At 50.7% G+C, this 18,646-nt stretch overlaps 1 protein-coding gene across 1 annotated transcript in view; it reads right to left on the bottom strand.

The window, feature by feature from the left end:
- Positions 1 to 4,590: 4,590 nt before the first annotated feature.
- DOCK2 (dedicator of cytokinesis 2) overlaps positions 4,591 to 18,646 on the bottom strand; it is a 386,690-nt gene continuing 372,634 nt past the window's right edge. The window contains exons 43-49 of the mRNA XM_081825805.1: positions 17,261 to 17,344; positions 11,690 to 11,827; positions 10,017 to 10,144; positions 8,894 to 9,065; positions 7,743 to 7,863; positions 6,055 to 6,194; positions 4,591 to 5,131 (exon numbers count right to left, since the gene is read on the bottom strand). Of these exons, the coding sequence (XP_081681931.1) occupies positions 5,069 to 5,131; positions 6,055 to 6,194; positions 7,743 to 7,863; positions 8,894 to 9,065; positions 10,017 to 10,144; positions 11,690 to 11,827; positions 17,261 to 17,344 (846 nt within the window). The 3' untranslated portion in view covers positions 4,591 to 5,068. The remainder of the gene's footprint in view (positions 5,132 to 6,054; positions 6,195 to 7,742; positions 7,864 to 8,893; positions 9,066 to 10,016; positions 10,145 to 11,689; positions 11,828 to 17,260; positions 17,345 to 18,646) is intronic.

The raw sequence follows: 18,646 nt of genomic DNA, 5'->3' as shown, positions 1-18,646 counted from the left end.
TATTCCTCTGGAGAACTGATTCCCTCACTGCCTCTCACTGCCTCTGCCTGGTAACCAGAGGCAGGTCTTGGTGTAGCCTGAGAGAGGAACTGTGTGTCCTCTTGTGGGAAGATAGAGCTTACAAGCCAGGGATTGGGCATCTGGCTAACAGGTACTGGGAAGATACAGGGGGATGGATCTGAGGGTGTCAAGGCTTAGGTGGTTGTAAAAAATAAGATTGGATAGGAGAGAATTCATTGGCATAGGGCACTTGTGACTCACTGAGAATTCAGTGTTATAGTAAAAATATCTGGAACTGGTTTTAATAGTTTCCTAAGATGATTCCTTAAAAACTGATCTGATGGTGGCCTACAGTGAATGGAGTGGAGATGCCTGAACATCCTGGGTTTATTAAAGAAGGGGCCTGCCACCTCTCACCGATGTAAATGTTACCAATATTTAGGGCTCCAGGGGTCAGGACATGCTGGGACATCCCACTGAATATACACAACAAGCTGTTGTATCTCACATTTCCTTCCACTAAAAAAGAGGCATCAAAATTGAGGAGTCATTTTCGATTTTTAGACACTAAAAAAATGGGAACACTGCTTCAAACTACTCATCAGGTGACTTTGGAGTATGCCAATATGAGCAGAGCCTAAAGCAAAAGTACTCTGCAGCAGGTCCAGGCTGTGGTTCAGGCAGTTCTGTGTACAGGACCATATGATCCAGCCGTTCTGATGCTGCTAGAACCATCTGTGGTAGATGTGGATGCTGAACAGAGTCCCTGACGAGGCCCTTTATGATAATCACAGCTCGTACTTCTGGGACCTAAAGCACAGCTATGTTCTCCTTGCCCCTCTGTTTAAGGAATAGCTCCCAGAGGGCTACTGGGTCCTAGCAGAGGCTGAGCACCTCATGGGAGGAGACTGAGAGTGCAACCAGAGATGTCCACCATGGCTGTCCTGGGTGTCTCCGAGGCATAAGGTGGGTCAACATGGCAGAAACCCATCATATGATCAGGATCCCAGGGAACTCACTTTTGCTTCACTGATGTTTCTCCTTCAACCCAGACCTGTGGACACTTGGAGGGGTTCCGTTTGGCCAACTTACAGAGAAGGGTGAGACTAATGCCTTGTTTATTGACGGGGGGCCCACTCTGTTGGTGCTAGCCAGAAATGGACTGGTGTTGTGTACAGCCCCAGCCAGGGAGGAGGGGAATCCCCCCTAGGGGCAGAGCTGCAAGCAACACACTTGGCTGACCGAGCTAATCGAGGGAGGCGTGAGCTGAGATGGACGTTCACACTCCCGGGCAGGAGAGCATGGCTGGGCTGGTTGGTCAGAGGACTGAAAAGAATAATACTGGAAGGTTGATTACTGGGGTCTAGGGAATAGGTGCATGCATGGTCCAGCAGGCACAGATTCAAGGCTGGTAGATCCACATTTGAACACCCACCAGAAAGACCATTGATAAAGTGGGTGACAATCAGGTGCATTGGATGACCCGTACCGCCAGTCAGCCTTGCTCCTCAGCCACCATTTGCTTGCCCCATGGACCACAAAATGAGCAGGGATGGAGCCTGTGCATGGATCCGACACATGGGATCCCTCTCGTCAAGGTATAGTCATTGCTACTGTTGAGTGTCCAGCCTGCTGACTGACACTGAGTCTGTGATATGGCCCCATTCCTCAGGCCGGCATGGTGACTCCCCACCAGCCACTGCTTCCTATCCCCTTCCCCCTTTCTTGCTGCCCTAGGATTGCATAGCCCCCAAACACAGGTAACCAGTCATTGCCTGAAGATCTGTTTCTTTGGGAACTGCAGCTATGACAGGAAGGCAGAGGCACCCAATGTTCAGAAGGAACAGCAAACGGATGTGTTACCGGTTAGGATGTCTAGAGGGCAGAGCCCAGCCTATTTTAGATGCTGGGAAGACCATTTGATTTTCTGTTTCTCTACTACTTGCTGACACAAGCCTGAAAGTCTGGAAGAAAGAAAGAAGGCTTCTACTCTCCGTTTAGAGATAAGGCTAAAAATGCCCCTCCCCTAAGAAGAGTAACCTTGGTGCCCTAGCTCACGCTAGAGTGTGAATGGTAGATATCAGCTCTGTCTCAAAGGAAGAGGAAGGGACAGCAGAAAGCAAGGGGTCTCTGGGTGCCTAAACAGAGGGTGAGGGAGTGCCACGGAGGGGAGATTACCTACAAAGAAACTCGTGAGTCAGGCAGGGCTGATTCTAGATGGAGTCCTGCTGATCATAGCTATGTGGCCTTGGAGGAGTCATTTAACTTTAAAATGAGATGGTTGGATGAAGTGATCTCTGAAGGTCCCTAGGAACTCTCCACCAGGAAAGGAAAAGACTACCCCACCCCACCCACCCCACTCTCCCTCCCTGGGCACTCTGAAGGCATATGTATGCCCTTCCTTGACCGCACTAGCTAGTTTTTGACACAGTTGGCTTACAATAAGGGAACACCCAGGCGCACAAGGAGAGTTGTGCTGGACACAGAGCCCCCAGGCTCACTTATCCTGGGAGCCATCACTGGCACTGAGGGGGAGACTTTCAAAATGGGCAGGGAGCATGCAGAGTCTGATGTTGAGCTGAGGTTAAAGCCAGAAAATGAATATGTGGATTAAGGTCATGAGGCTAGGAGTGGACACAGCTGGCTGGGTAACTTACTGGATGGGTGACACACAGCTAGCTCTCCAGGCCTGGGTTTCCACGTCCAACCTGGGGTCCTCGGCCAACCTCGGGGGATTGGTGGGAAGATGTGAGGAGAGGAGGCATAGAGTAAGTGTCTGGTAAATGGAAGCCTTATTCTTGTCGTTTGTTATGGTTGTTACTGTGAGCATCGATGTTATTGGCATGGGTCACAACATCTGGAATTGTCCTGACAAAGTGCCAAGTGGGCCATCAGCCTGATGACAGTCCTAATTGAAAGGAGATGTGATCTCAAACTCTGTTTAAATAAGAATCCACCAATTTCACTGTTTGCTCCACTTCTATGGGAAAAGGAGAAGTGCTCAAGACCCCTTCAGACTTAATAAAAACTCACAGATACTGACAATTTTCCAGAAATGGAACTCATGGAGCCACACACTGTTGAGCAAGGAGAACAGAGTTATGGAATTTTTAGAGGTTAAAGCTGACTTCCCCAGGATGCAGCAACAGTGTCCAAATCTGGGTGTTTTGCAAGAAGCCTTGGTAAGGAATGCCCTCTGCAGTTTCAAGGCAAAGGATCGTGTCTGTTCTTCTACAGCCGTGGCAAAAGGGGAGACCGTATTTTTGTCTTTGTTGAGATTTTGTCCACTAGTAGTTGGAAGGGCAGACATTTCAAAGTTAAATACTGGGATCTCGTAGTTTGGACTGAGAAACAGCAGGCTTGGGAAGCTTGAGCCTATCACCTGGAGAGGAAAAGAGCAGAACAGCATCGACAGATACAACAAGGGACACACAGGCTCCAGGGTCTACATGGGCAGCATGGAGATGCCCAGGGGTGTCCGGCTCCTCGGCTTCTCAAGGGCCCTCACTTCTCTTCCAAACCTTCAGGAGCCGTCTCCTCACCATAGAGAACCCAAAACACAGACAAAACACCAACCACCACCATAACAGGACTTTGTGGACTGTTGAGGAAATTGGAAGCTGGACCAGCAGCAACAGGTCTGGGCTTGACAAGGGGAACTAGAGGCCCCCAGGAAGAGACTGGGGTAGACAAAGGCTATAGGGACTCAGGCACCAAGGTGTCTGAGAGATAGCACAGGGTCACGGTTAAAAGCCAAGCTTCCCGTCTGGTTGCCTGGGTTTGAATCCCAACATTTCCACTTACCAAGTGGATGATCTCAGGTCACTTCATGCCTCTGCATCTTCATCTGGGTAATAATCGTACCCACCTCTTAAATCTTAATATAGGAAGCTAATTCTCATCATGTCTGTAACACTGTGCTGGGCACGGTCAAGCTCAATCAATTTGAGCTCTTTCTCTCTCATCTCTCACTACCCCCAGGTCCCCATCTCTAAGAAGTGAGGTCTACCCCACATCTCTAGATAGCTCTGTGTTGCCATGTACTTAATATCCACCAAAATACTGACATCTTTCCCCGATGGAGTCCTTAGCCTCTGCCAAGACCTCTCCCTGCACAGTTCCCCTGGGCTATGTTGGTGAGACTCTGCTCCCATGCTCTCTTCTCTGCCCGGAGGAGCTCCTCACCTCCCTTGGGTCTCATCTGAGAAGCCTGGCATTCCTCCAAGAAAAGCTACCACTTCTGACTGGATGACAAAATCCAAAGGCCAGACCGTTTGTCCACTGTTTACCTAACTCTTGAGCATTTGGTTGAGTGGATTTTCTGTTTCCAAAAGGGGAAAAAGGTAATATGAAGATCACCTTGAGGAAGATTGTGGCAGATTTTCTGGCTTGCCTACACCCCAGCATTCAGCCCCTAAGGAACTGGAATCATGGAGAAGACTCCTGGGGGTGGCATGGACAAGGAGGGCAAATCTGGCACTCTGACAGGCTGGAGCCAGGCCCCTCACCATCACGGCAGGCCCTGGATGGCCTGCCTTCCCACTCTCTCCAGGCTGCAGGGACGCTGCTGATGGAATTATGCAATAAGGCTGACTGGAGCCATGCACCCATTTTTATTGTCGGTAAGAAAACAGCAACACTTTGGAGCAGATCAGCTAGGAAAATGACTGGCTGGTTGTATTAAAAAATGTAAAGTACAAAACTATTAACCAAAAATAAAATAAAAGAATATTTAAAAGGCTTTTCTGTTAAGTGCTAGGACTTGAAAAAATGAAATAAAAATACAGCTCCTTATACTTAAGAAACCGGGTAATAAAAAGATGCGCCTAGGATGTTGGGGAGAGCGTGGCGGGAGAGAGCATCTTTGCTGGCTCCAAATCCAGGCGGGGGGCGTTCTCACCCGCCACCCACATCACGGGGGTGGCCAGATCAGCCCTTGTTCCCTCTGAGGGAGGGCAACTGGCAGGAGGTCTCCCCACTGTTTGAGACCTCAATGTCCCACCGTGTCTCTCTTCTTCCAGAAAGTCCTCTCTCTGGCTCCCCTTGTGCGGCCCCGGTCAGCAGCTGCTCACAGGTCCGACGACAGGAAGTCAGGGATCTGCTTGCCTTCTTCAGGGGATTTGCTGGCCAGCTTTGTGGGAAAAGAAAATAAACACACACACCCCCGGGATGGGATTCTCATGAGTGCCGAAGCGGGGCTTCCCCCTTGCAGTCACAAGGATCCCCGCCCAAAGCCCCGTGAGTGCGAGGTAGCATGACCCTGACCATGCCCAGGGAGGTGGTAGCCCACTGTGGTTCAAACACAGCCTCTGTGGTCTCCTGCACTGTGGGGACCCAGGCCAGTCACTCCCCTAACTCCGGGAGCCCTGTACATTCCTCCCAGGGGTGGTGGCAGGTCACGTTGGACAAGGTCTGGAAAGTGCTCCGCGTGGTGCCTGACTCACTGCACGCTCACGGTAAACTTGTGATTATTATAGTAGCCGAGCTCCGGTTTATATCATCTTGAGGATCAGAAGTGTCAACGGGACTCCTTTTTAATCTTGAGTAAAGACTGACAAGTAACAATAGGAGGCGGGACTTGAAAAGTCAGGGCTTGGAAACTCACTTTTAATTAGTAGGATTCTGTAATATAAGTTGAATAGGAAAGCTCCTCCAAAAAAATGTTAAAAAGAACTTTGAGCTTCCAAAGATAGCCAGCTGTTGTGGCTCTGACAGGTGCACCAAAGGGCAACTTAGGCAAAGGATGGTGACCGGTCCTGAGGTCCCAGGGGCCCTGTGTCTCCCCTTGGCACGTTCCTGCAGCCCAGCTGGGGTCAGTCCTGCTCAGAGACCAGGGCCCAAGAGGAGAACTGCGGTGGGGGCATTTCTGGCTAGTGTCGCAACCCCTGCAGGCCCTGACCATGCCTCCCGGGGAGTGTGCAAACATGCATGCGTGTGCATGCGCACACATACTTGCCTTCCTTCCTCACCCCCAATTTCTCCTCTCTCTGCGTTGCTTTCTTCCCACCCCCACCCCCCACATACGCTTGTCTTTCCACCCATCTGGGTCCTCACCATCGTCTTGAAGAACTGATTTACTTTCTTCCGTTTGAGTGTCTTCTTGTCGTCCGAGAGAGGGAAGAAGGTCTGGCTGAGGCGGGGGGACGAGTTGGCGTCATCCGTCGTAGGCATGCCTGCCACTGAGAGCGTGAGGGCTGGAAGGAGAGCCGGGAGAGGGAGTGAGTGGGTGCGCGGAGGAGAGGCAGTGCCCAAGGGACAGGAGGGTGACGTGGGGGAGGCAGGCAGGAGACCGGCTGGGGGACAGAGACAGAAACCAGGGAGGACACGTCACGGTGCCAGGAGGAGGCGGGAAGGACTGCTTGTTGCTTGAAGGGGGCTGTTGAAGCTGTCCTCCTGGGCATGGCTTGCCAACCCCCCTCCCCCCGACCCGGCAGGGGCCTGCGCCTGGCCCGATCATAGTCTTGTCAGGGCTTCTGAGCCAGAAATGTGGGGGACCTGGGGGAAAGCCCCCTGGCCGCTGGGGCCCTGACTTCCTCAGGGAAGGTGGCCTTTTGCCCCAAGGTGGGGAGACCATGTGAGCTCACTCTTCCTTCACCTTTCTTTCTACACTGGGAGCGTGGATTTCTCATCTTCCCCAAGGCAGGGGCTGGTGGAGAGAACTGGTAGCTACAGCTCGCAGCTCGCAGACACGCAGACCTGCCTACTCGCTACTTCTTGATGCTCGGTTTCAACACTGGTAACATGTGGACAAGAGCACAGACCTCCAGGGTATTGTGGTGGTGTGAGCAGATGACAGTGACACGACTGTGTGTCCGGCCAGATGCCATAGCTCAGGGGCTGTCCTGCCTGGTGTGGCTGGGCAGGGGTCAAGGGCATTGTTCCAGGAGCAGAGGGCCTGGCCTACACTCAGCCTCTGCCCCTTCCTAGCTGGTGACGTGTGGGAGACTGACATTGCTAGTACCTCAGTTTTCTCATCCACACAGTGGGGCTAATGACATCATCTACTTCATAGCTGGGTGTTGAGGTGTAAATCAAAGATGAAGAATTTAGCACAGGGCCTGGTGGGGTCAGCACTCAAGAAACGGCAGGTGTCTTTGCTGCGATCGGCCTGCCGAGCTCCACAGGGCAGCACGGGTCTGTCCTGCCCTCCCTGCCCTTGCCCTGCAGACAGCGGCACGTCAGACGCAGGGACCTCAGGTGTGCCCGTCTCCATCAGGGTGGCAGAATCCCCCTCTGTGACGTAGGAACGGCCATCTGTGTGCTGCTAACCTCCTCCCTGGACAATGAAGGAGTGGTGGCGGAAATAGGTAGCATCTATGAATCAAACGCTCTACGACTAGAAGGTGTGGTGGCAATTTCTACAAGTTCCAGAAATAGTGTTCCAGGTCAAAGAAGGAAACGCAGGGCTTCTGGCCCATGGGGGGGCCGGGCTAACTGAGAATGCAGGGCTACCTGGTTTGACAAGTGGATTCCCAGTGAATCCTGAGGACCAGAGGGACAACAGGCCTCCAGCCCAGCCCCAGGTGGAGCTTGCAGGTCAGTTTCCCCTACAAAAGGGTGTGTGTGTGTGGTGTGGTGTGGTGAGAGCTCAGAGGACAGGGGGCCTCTGAGCAGAACCTCTTGCCCCCAGGATGCCTGGCCCCTTTGCTACATAGATACAGTCCTCACCCACCCTCCACCCCCCAGGCTGGTAGCCCTGCTATCTCTGTACCTTCTGGTGCTGCTGGTGGCAGGGTGCATACCTGGGATGGTGGGCATGGACTGACTGGCAAAACTCATCTGAGAGAGGATGGATGCCCTGGGGGGGATGGCTGCATGCTCCGAGAGGTTGGTGTCACTCATGAACTCGTGCTTCCTGGAAAGCTGAATAAATACACCATGCATATACACAGGCATACACACCATGCACACACACCCACCCACCCACCCACCCACACACATACCACAGAGGCTTAGCATCAGACAGCTCCTGGCCTTGAAAAATCAGTGCTAAGGGCTTGGCAAGGCTTCTGTGTACCTAGTTTCAAGCTGACTGTTCTTTTTTGTATCATTCCATGCCAGGCTGTCATGTACGGTTGCATAGGTTGCATACTCTATAACTCCAGGGGTTGGGAGACATTCATTTAGACAATCATGTAAATGATACCCCCTCGAATTGTAAAACATGGAGGACTTATTTCCAGTCTTGTCCCCTGGCAAGAGTAGCCTCCGAGGTCTACAGGGAAGTGTGTGGCGGATCTTTTCTTTACTGGAAGGCATTTTAGTTCGACCCTTGCCCTTTCATCCCGCACCCCTCCCTTGCCAGTACAGTTAATCCCTCTCCCCTTCCTAGGCTCTAATAATGTCTTCAACAAACTTCTCTTTCAGGGGAAACTAAGATTTGCACCCAATGACACCAAGTTTCATTATTAAATAGTTATTAGTTGTAAGACAAAAACTCTCAAAGTCAGGGCAGTGAGAGTCCATCTCTGCATCTGCAGCTGGGCTCCTGGCTCGCTGGAGGAGCCCAGCAGGGGCTGAGATGTCAGAGGTTGGAATGGCCCTTGGGCTAGGGACACGGGCTGGAGATGTAGAAACACCCAGCCCAGCAGTGGGAGGGCTGCTCTCTCTCTATGAATGCCACAGGCAGCTTCTCCCGTTGGCCGCATGGTGGGAAAGACACGCACGGGCTGGAGTCTAACAGCCAGGGTTCAAATCCCAGCTCTGTCACGTCAGCTGTGTGGACACCTGCGGCACTTCGCCTCCCTGCTCCTCAGACTCTGCCTCTGCATCAGCTACTTCACTGCAAACGTGAGGCTCAAATGCGACCTTGTCTGAGGGCCCCGGATAACATGCCTGGTGTACAGCAGAGATGTGCTAATGGTGTAAGAGGCATCCTGCCAGGGCTGCTCACCCGCTTCAGGTCCGACTCGGCTGCTGCCTTCTCGTCCGCAAACACTACACTGCTCCTCTTGGCCCTCTTCTTGGACCTCCGCAGCTTGACTTCCGGCAGAGTGCTCCCCATGGAGATCATCTCCACTGGCTCTGCTTTTGGAGTCTTAGGGGTTGCTAATTCCAGATCAAAGCTGAAGGGCACAAGGGGTAGCAGTAGAAACTGCAGTTAGAGCTTCAGGGGAACTGCCTTGCAGGGACTGAGGCTGGCTGAGTTGTCACTACAGGGGCCGGGGGTAGATCAGCTAAGCTGGTAGAGTTTGGGGAGCCACTTGCTTAATTTGCAAACATTCAAAATACAGAGTAAAATGAAATTGAAGGAGGTGAGCCATAAGCAAGAAAGACTGGCAGTGAGGAGAGACACTTGTTAAGATGTGGCTCTGGATTCAAATCCGACACTGCCACCCTTTACTGAATGCCTTTGGCAAATCACTCAGCCTCCCTGAGCCATTCTTTCCTTCCAGTAAATGCAGGTGTTTGCAGGACCTTGCAGGGCAGCCACGCAATGAGGCCTGAGGGCCCCTTAGCATGGTCTTGCACGCGGAGAGTTCCCGGTTCACGTTCCCACGTCCTCAGGGTAGTGGAGTCGGGCTGGGGGGAGCGGAAGACACCAGGACGGCGGAAGGGGAGAGGCTTTTCGTGGGGTGAGGGAGAAACTTCCTCCCCTGCAGAGGGATGGGGGGGTGCAGGAGGGGCAGCTCTGCAGTGGGGAGTTGGGGGGCGGCACCCGGATAGAGGAGAGGAGAAGCCAGACTGAGGCAGGCTGGGGGTGGTGGGGGGAGGTCTGGCTGCAGAGATGGCCAGGCTGGGAGAGTGCCAGCCATGGCTGCCCTGCCAGGGCCTCAGGAAAAGCCACCTTGGGCTTGGGCCTCAAATGACCCCTCTCAGTGGCACTAAGAAGAGCAGTGTCACAGTGTGGCCGTGAGGGTTTTAGTGAGGCACCAGCTAGGGAAAGGCTTGGAGACATAAGGGTACGGAGGTGGTAGACGGGTGGGCTCTGGGGCAGAAGGAGGAACAGCAAGGCTTTGCTGGGGGCCGGGGGCGGAGGGGCAGGAGTGCAGGGGGCTCCCGGGGCAGGCACTGACCTCTCAGAGGTGGTCTTGCTGGGGGTGCTGCAGTCAGAGTTCATGGAAGCCATGGAGATGATAGACATCTGCCTGTAGGAGCGCAGCATTGACCGTGGGCGGCCCACGCGCCTGTCCTCGAAGTCGGGCTGCAGGTGGGGAGAGCAGGGAGGTTAGCAGCAGGCCCTCGGGCTGGATGGGCCGGCTCCTGTGGTGTCCCCTTCCCGCTGCCTCCTCCACCTGAACAGGGCTCAGCTGCTGCGCAGAGCAGGGTGGCCGCACAATTCCTGGCGGCTGACGCGAGGGCATTGTTGTTTTAGAAAAGAATTGGGCTGGCCTTTATTCCTTCCTTGTTCCTGGGAGGTGACCTCGTAACCCCTGCGATGTCCCCAGGGACAGGAGTGTCCTCATTCTTCGTGGGGGCCCCTGATACTCATGAGAAGACTCAGGCTGGAGGCCAGGCCGGAGGGACCAACTGTGGGGTTACAGGGTCAGGCTTTGCCCCAGGTGATAGATGCTCTACCTCTAGGGAGGGGAAGGGGCTTGGGACAGATTTCAGTCAGGTGGCCAATGAGTCACCCCCTCATGACTATGTAGTAAAACCCCAGTAAGAACTTCCAACACCCCAGCTAAGGTGAGTTTCCTGGTGGGTAACTGTACATGGATGGGCGAGTGACATGTCCTGAGGGCACATCAGCTGTGTGTTTGGGACCCTCCCAGACCTCACCCTCTGCATCTCTTCATTCGGCTGGTCCTAATTTGTATTCTTTGCCATAAAACTGTCATCGTAAGCATAGTGCTTTCTTGACTTCTGTGGAATTCTGTGAACCCGAAGGGGTAGAAGGAACCCCCAAATTTGTAACCAGTTGGTCAGAAGTGCAGGGGCTTGGGAACCCCAGTGCCTGAAGAGAGGGCAGCCTTATAGAGGAATCTGCCCTTAACCTGTGAGATCTGACCCAATTCTGAACAGTTAACAGAATTGCAGTGCAGTGTCATGTCATGGCTGGAAGACACAACTCGTTTCGTGGAAAAACTTGGGTCAGAAAACAAGAGGCCCGGGTTACCTCTACACTCTTTTAGGAACTCATGACCCCCTCTGGGCCTCAGTTTTCTAATCTATAGAATAAGAGGCTTGAGCCACATGGCCTCTACAGGACCGCACAGCCTTGATGTTTCAGGATTCCACTTCCTGGGGAGGAGGATAAAGATGTCCCTGTGAGCACCAGGCCACTGGCCTCTTTATGTCACAGAGCCCATTAGTGGCCCAAAGCACTTGCTCTGGAGGCCAACAGAGCCAGGTGAAAATTCTGTCCTGTACTCACTTGTTATGTAGCCTTTGGCAAGTTACTTAACACTTCTGAACCTCCAAAAGAGATGCGAGGAGTTGAAAATCATTCCTACTTCCCAGGCGTGTTGTGAGGACTTAACAAGTCGTAGACACCAAGTGCTGAGATCAGACTGGGCACATACTCGGTGCTTCGGCAGTCCCTAAGTGGGGAGGGCTCACTGTGCACCTGGGGTTTGTCTGGGGGTGACCGTGAGGGACCATGTTTACAGGAAGGTTCCCCTGGATCAGGTCTTCCTCCAGGGCAGGTTCCTTTGCTGGGTCCCTGCCAGCTCGCATCCCCACTGCCCCGCTCCCCACACCACACTCCACCAGTCTCACCCCTTCCAGCCACGGGGACCACACATACCATTTCTCTGACACCATACTCCTTCTCCACCTTCACTTTCAGGTTCTTGAAACATTCTTCCATCCGGTCGTGGAAGGGTCGCAGATTCTCTGACACCCTTTTCTCATGGATTTTAATCCCAGCTCCCAGGAAGGGGATCTGGAGAGAAAGGTGGTAGATGATGAGCCACAGGCTGGCTTCCTGGCTGCAGCTTGGGACCTGGCCCGTGAAGGTTGGTGAAGTCACACTGGCCTGCTCAGAACTTGTCGAGGGCACTGGGGCCTCTGAGACCTTCACACAGGGTCGGCAGCCCTGGGAAATGGGGAAGCTGCAGCCCTGGGGTTCACTCTGGAAGGGGAGAAACACCTCTGGCCACCCTTGTCCCCTAGGAGGATCGGACCCCCATTAGAGGCTGTATGTTTGGGAAAATCTTCCCCTAACGAATCTACTGAGGGACAGGGTGTGGAGCTAGCAGGGAAGAAGCTCTTGGTGCTCACCTAAAGCCTTGCCCAAGAAGCTCTTGGCAATGCAAAGGGAAAGAATGAATGTCAGAAGCTGGGGGATAGAAGAAAAGAAGGGCTGAAAGGAAAAGGAGGAATGACACAGCCTTGTCTTATAACATGGGAGGTCTGGTGATACTTTATGTGGCTGCTGAAGAAAGACAGGGAAGTGTTAATACATTAAGGTACTGGCCAATAGGGAATTTTTAAAAGGTGATGTAAAAGCCTTGGGAAGGTGGGGGAGGATGAGGTGACAGATGTGAGGGAGTTAAACTCATTTATCAACAAAGGAGGTCAATGGGATGCTGTCTCAACAGTAGCTAGAAGGAAGAGCAGCTGAGCCATGGTGGTCACTACTAGAAGGAATGCTGAGAGAGTTAGTGATGTGGCCCCAGCGAGACATAACTAGGGGTACAAAGAGGTAGAATATAGATTATTTTGAAGAAAAAAAATCAACATTTCCATGATGGTGACATAAGGACACTGCTGCATCCTTCTTTGGGAGATATCCCTGAAGGGACAAGGTGAGTGAGCAACTGAAATCTTATTTGACCTACACCATGTCCAGTGGATGGAGGATGGCAAGAGACCTCCCGGAGCAGAGGAAGGGGTTAATGATACAAAGAGGCCAATCTGCCTCAAGGAACCTATGAGGGACTTAGGGATTGGAGGCAGTAGGTACCCCAGAAAAGTCAGGGTGATTTGAGGAGCTCAACACAGAGGGATAGGTTGAAGTTCTGTGACAGGAGCAGTTAGATCTCCAGGTCCTCATCACTTCACCCTGTGGCCAAGTGTTGTATTTTTCCATTTCCCCAAGAAGAAGGAGCTTATCCTTTAGAACAATTAGAACAAGGAGCTCTGGGCTCGAGGGTACCAGGCACAACGGAGGGCAGGGATGAGGAGCCAGACTGGAAATGGGGGTTGGAGGGGAAGTCTGCACACTGACAGGAAGCCCTTCATTCCCCAAGTCCCAGATTCCAGCAGCATCATTGCCAGGATTACCATTCCTATGTTTGAAAGATGTGTAGCTGGAGAAAGTGAATGGCATTTGTGGATCACTCAGTTACCATATAGTGATGCCATCTAGTTGACAAAGCTATCACCCATGCACATAGAGTTTCACTCAGCTCTTTCGTGCCTCAGTCTTAACTATGAAGATCGCCAGACATTGGAGGAGGCTTTCCAGTATGAAAGACAGAGATTAGAACCAACAGAGAGGAAAGAAAGCAAAAAGGAAGGAAGGAAAAAAGGAAGGAAGGAACAAAGGAAGGGAGGAAGAAATGAACTAACTTAGAAAAAACAGGGAGAATAAAGAGGGCCTAAGGAAACATTATTTTTAAAAAGTTTAATTAATATATAGAAACAGAAAAGATCCTCCATCTATGAAACAAGACAAAGATCTTATTTAAAAAAAGAGGAATGATAATAGAAATCCCACATATAAAAACTAATAAGATATCATTAAAGAACGGAGATACATTTATAGCTTGAGGTTTACATACTAACAAAGACAGGAAGTCAATTATCTAGGCATCCATCTCAAAATGTTAGTAAAAGAACAGCAAATTAAATCCCACAAGAGTAAAAGGAAGGACATAATATAAGGGAGAGTAGGTATGGATGACAAAGGAAACAAATTTACAGCAGAGAGGATTGAGGAAGCCAAAGCTGATTCTTTGGAAAACTGTTTCTTTGTATCCAGCAAGGCTAAAGATGCTTGACCTGGAAATTCTAGCACTAGATACATACTGAGGGAAGTGAGTGCTCAAGTTCACCAAAAGACACGAACCAGAACGTGCACTGCAACTTTATTCATACTACACAAAACCTGAGAGCAACCCAAATGTCCACCAACAAGAGAATGGATAAATACATTGTTATGTTATTGTTATGTTGTATATTCATATAATGGATGAAGGAAACGAAAAACATAGATCTCTGATATATGCAACAACCTGGCTCAAAGGCATTGTGTTGAGCAAAAGAAGCCAGACACACAGTAGTAGATACTGTGTAGTAGTACATATGTATAATACCATTTATATGAAATTCAAGAACAGGCAAAACTAACCTATGCTGATTGAAGTTTGGTAGTATCTACCAGAGCTAGATATTCTCATATACTATAACCGACTCCATGCCTAGGTACACACCCATCAGAAATTATGCAAACGTGTGCCCCAAAGACACATATAAAGATGTTCAGAACAGCATTCCTTGTAATAGCCCCAAACTACAATCAACCTAAATCTCCATCAGTTGAAAAAGAAATAAATATGTTTCGGTAGAGTTACACAATCCAGCTGTACAGACTATTATACATCAGTGAAAACGGATGAATGTTAGCTATGTACAACAAGATGAATGAATTTTACAAGCATAATGTTGAGCAAATAAGTTAGACCCAAAGGACGCATACTGTGTGGCTTCATTTGTATTATGGCCAAAAATAAGCACAAGTAAACTCCAGTGTTTAGGAGTGAGTGCTTGAGTAGTAAAAACTATTGTAAAAAAGCAAGGAAATGATTACTGTGCAAGCAGGGTAATAGTCAGCCATGGCGAAGACTAGCAATGATACAGGCGAGGCTTACAGACACAAACTGGCTTCTGGGTCCTGGCAGAACTCTACTTCTTCATCCAAGTGGTGGTCATATGGGTGTACATTTTGTGATATCAATGCACTGCATATTTTTGCTATGTGTACTTTTCTGTTTGTAATATCTCAGAACATGTTTAAAAGATGAATATACTGTAGACATCTGTCCACGCTGATAAATATAGAGAAAATCTTTACAAAGAAAAAAAAAATTAAGAAGCAATCGATCTTGAGATCTGTGAAATCTTGAACACAAAAAAGTACTTGGCAAGCTTTGGCTTTTGTTGTGTTGCTAGACTAGGGGCAAGGACATTCATTCCCCTTTGAAATCGAAAGTTCTCAGGCTTTGAGAAAAATCCAAAGTGTATCTGGCTTTGTGAAACTAAGATCCAATTTAGAATTAAGCTCCAAGAGGTCAGGGAGCAGGCCTAATTTTGTCCAGCACTATTTCTGTTGCTGGGCACACAGGAGGATCTCAGTGACTACAAGGTACAAGAATGAGTGGTTAGAAGGGACAAGGAAGAGCTAATTCCCTGTATGTAATATTATAACAAGGCAGCCTTCACCATGGCAGGGCAACATCTTTTGAATGTTAAGTGCCCATAGTTAGGGTGCCTGGACTCTGAGTGGGAGGGACATGGCCCCCTTGGAGTGGGGGGTACCAGGTGGGGAGTGGGCTTCTGTAACATGGTGGCTTGTTGGGGGCGGGGTGGGGGGAGAGGAAATGTTACGGAGAAGGTGGCCACCAGGGGCCGCTGTCTGAAGAGGCCAAGCTAATGGCTCTTAGAAGCTGTAATAGCTAATACATGCTTTCAAAGTCTCCCTTCTTTTTAGTGTCCCTCCATTAGCTCCAAGACTTGGAGAGAATTCTTTTAGAAGGCACAGCCTGGCACTAGCTGTGCTCTGAGGCTGAGGTTCGTGCTTTGGCTGTGGTGGACACAACATGGAAGATCCATTACCAGGTGATAAGACCTGCCCAGTGGAGAGGCCCAGGGCAGTGATATGGATTGAGAATTGACACCCAACAACCAAACAAATTTGTGTGAGGTGCCAGCCCTCCCTGGGGCATCCCAGAAATGTCTGAGAAAGGAACCCAATCAAAGCCAGGCCTTCCTGATTGCCGGGCTGGAGGTGGTGAGGGGGAATACCATTATTTGAGTATTTAAAGGGCATGATGACCTCGGGAAGCTGGGGATCTTGGGGATGTTTGGGTTTCACAGGTGGCACAAGGTAAGAAGGGAGAGAAAATTCCAGACACACAAAATCCACTCAGGAAACCGTGTCTATGCAGCACTTGCTGTTTCATTTTTAAAGCCTCGTTTTGCATAAATTGGCAGTGGCGGAGAAGGACCTGAATTAGGAATTCTTATTTTAAGAAAAGAGGCTGCACCCAATGCTTCTCATTCCCTGATTTCCCTAGAGTAACAAAAACTCCCTACCACAATAGCTTGCTTTTCTTTGCATGGTGACTGGCAAGAAGGGAGGGAGGGAGGATAGGCAGCTGTTAACTGCTGTCCCCAGCTCTGTGCCTCCCTCTCTCTCCTGCCCTCTGGAGCCCACCTGGCGTTCTGGCCGCTGAGTGGTCCCTGCAGAGCAGGTTCATGTTCAAGGATGGGGAGTCTTGTCCTTTGGAGGCCTCTGGGTGGGGGGAGGTGGTGGATTGTTTCGCCTCCAGGGAGTAGGGGAGAGGGGGAGAGAGAAATAAAAGGAGAGAGAAGGAGGGAGAGAAAACATAGGAGAGGGAGCCAGAGAAAGGCAGGGAGAAGGAGGGAGAGAAGTGGAGAGAGGAGTAAGATGTGAGGGGCAGAGGGAGGCAAAAGACAGAGGAGGGATAGAAGCAAGAGAGGTCTAAGAGAGAAGGAGAAAGGGACAGAGGCACAGGAAGACAGAGACTGAAAGAGAGCAAGCACGGAGGGAGGAGATGGGGTGCAAGGAGAGAAGAGATAGAGGGGAGACAAAGACAAGCGGGGTGGCAGGAAGGACAGTGCCTTCCAAGTTTTCTGGCTTGGCTCTGGAGGTGCAGAATGCAGGCTCTTTGACCAAAAACCCACTAAACGAAGGCCTCAATTATTTTCCAAACCTGATAATCCATCTGAACATTATATGCAACAAACTGGGTCAGCTTTAGGAGGTGGGGGTGGGGGCCAAAATCTATTATCTGATTGGCGCGTGCCAGGTGGAGGTCCTGGCTTTCATTTCAGTCCCACTGGGAAAAGCCACCTCTTCTGAATTCCACGTGCATTCTTAGCAGCATGCAGAACAGCATCGCTGCTCAGCACCTGTGTGGCGCCCCAGGGGCGCAGTGCCCCAAATCCCAGTTCCAGTGCGAGCCTGCTCACGGGAGATGTGGATTCAGAAGAAGGGCCAAAAGTCAAGGGACGGGAGAAGGGGTTAAACTTGGCCATGCCAGCCAGAGACTAGCTAGCAGAGGGGACGCAGCAGGGAGAGGGCAGGAAGGAGGCAGGGTGACCCCACCCCGGCCCAGCTGTGTGTTACCTGCCACGCAATCAGGTCCTTGAGGCGGCTCAGTTTTTCCTGGTCATCCGGGTGATCCCTTGTGTACTCCTCTGTGAAAAAGGCCTGGGGAGGACAGGCAGGCATTTGGGGTTTCCTATTCATGTGGCCTGGATCCCACAATGGATCTCTCTGTTACTAGAAAAGGACGCTATTGGGGGGGCAGGCTTGAGGTCACATGTATTTGGATAGGGCAGGGCCCTGTAGGACGGACATTGTTTCCTCTTCCTGAAGGCTCAGATCAGAACCCCCTGGACAAGGGCCACAAACCCCACAGAAGTATTTCTCAAATTCTCCCGGGAGCAGAAGCATCAGCATCACCTGGGAACTTGTCAGACATGTAAATTCTTGGGTCCCACCCAGACCCACTGAATCAGAACCTCTGGGTGGGGTGGGGGCTGGAAGGAGAAGCCGGCCTGGGATTCTGATGCTCCTTCAAGTTTTGGAGCATTGCCGCAGGGAAAAGCACGCGGGAAGGTCTTTTGGCTGTGGTGCTCCAGCCCTCCTCATCACCTCCCTTACTGTGGGTGCTCCTGGCAGCCCCTAGCTCTTTCTGGACTTATGTCCTCATGTGTATGCACATACATAGGCATATATTATCACCCCTCAAGGCTGAACAAAGGCTTGCTGATGATGACTAATGGGATATCCAAGAGTAGCTAGAAGGACTGCTTGGGAGACTGAAATTACTGTCCCTGAATTATACTACTGCATTGTATTCTTAGTTTTACATCAGTGGAGGACATAGGAAAGATAAATAGGGAAATCATTATGAGATGTATTAGAATGAGGAGTCCATTTTCCCCCTCTGTGCCATTAATGTACGGACTAGGTAAGAGCCAAATAAAGCCTTCTTATTCTACTTCAATGCTGGGAAAAGCTATGTCCCTCTACTGAGAAATTGGCATTTTCCCCTAGTGGAAAATGTGACTCATATAACCACTGGCATTTCTCTTTTTGCCGTAGACACCAGGAGGCTCAAAAATAAAATCTGTGGCTAAAATGTGTGGGCATCTCTGGAGAGACCTTATGACCCAGATGCCTAGATTATAACTCCCATTTTGGAGTTGATCTCCTATCCTTTCTATATTTTCACAGATTCTGGGTTTCATTTCTTTCCATTTGTAGAGGTCATTTCGAGCATCTGTGGAAGAGATGGGTTCACACAGGTGACGGGTACTTGGATGTGTGGCTCCTGCACTTCTGTCATCTGGCCCCGATCCAGAGCCTTTCCCTGAGAGAGGTGCGCGGGTATGCCCAGGGGAATAGGGGATCCTTGTGGCCCCTGCTCCTTCCTGCTACGGCAGAATGTGGCATTGAGGGTGGAAAGGAGATGAGAGACGGGCTGTAGAAACTCTGGAAGGTGTC

This window comes from Leptonychotes weddellii, chromosome 7, assembly GCF_054177405.1.
Source record: "Leptonychotes weddellii isolate Sample4059 chromosome 7, ASM5417740v2, whole genome shotgun sequence".
Taxonomy (NCBI): Eukaryota; Metazoa; Chordata; class Mammalia; order Carnivora; family Phocidae; genus Leptonychotes; species Leptonychotes weddellii.
This window is presented reverse-complemented; position numbering and strand designations above follow the sequence as displayed.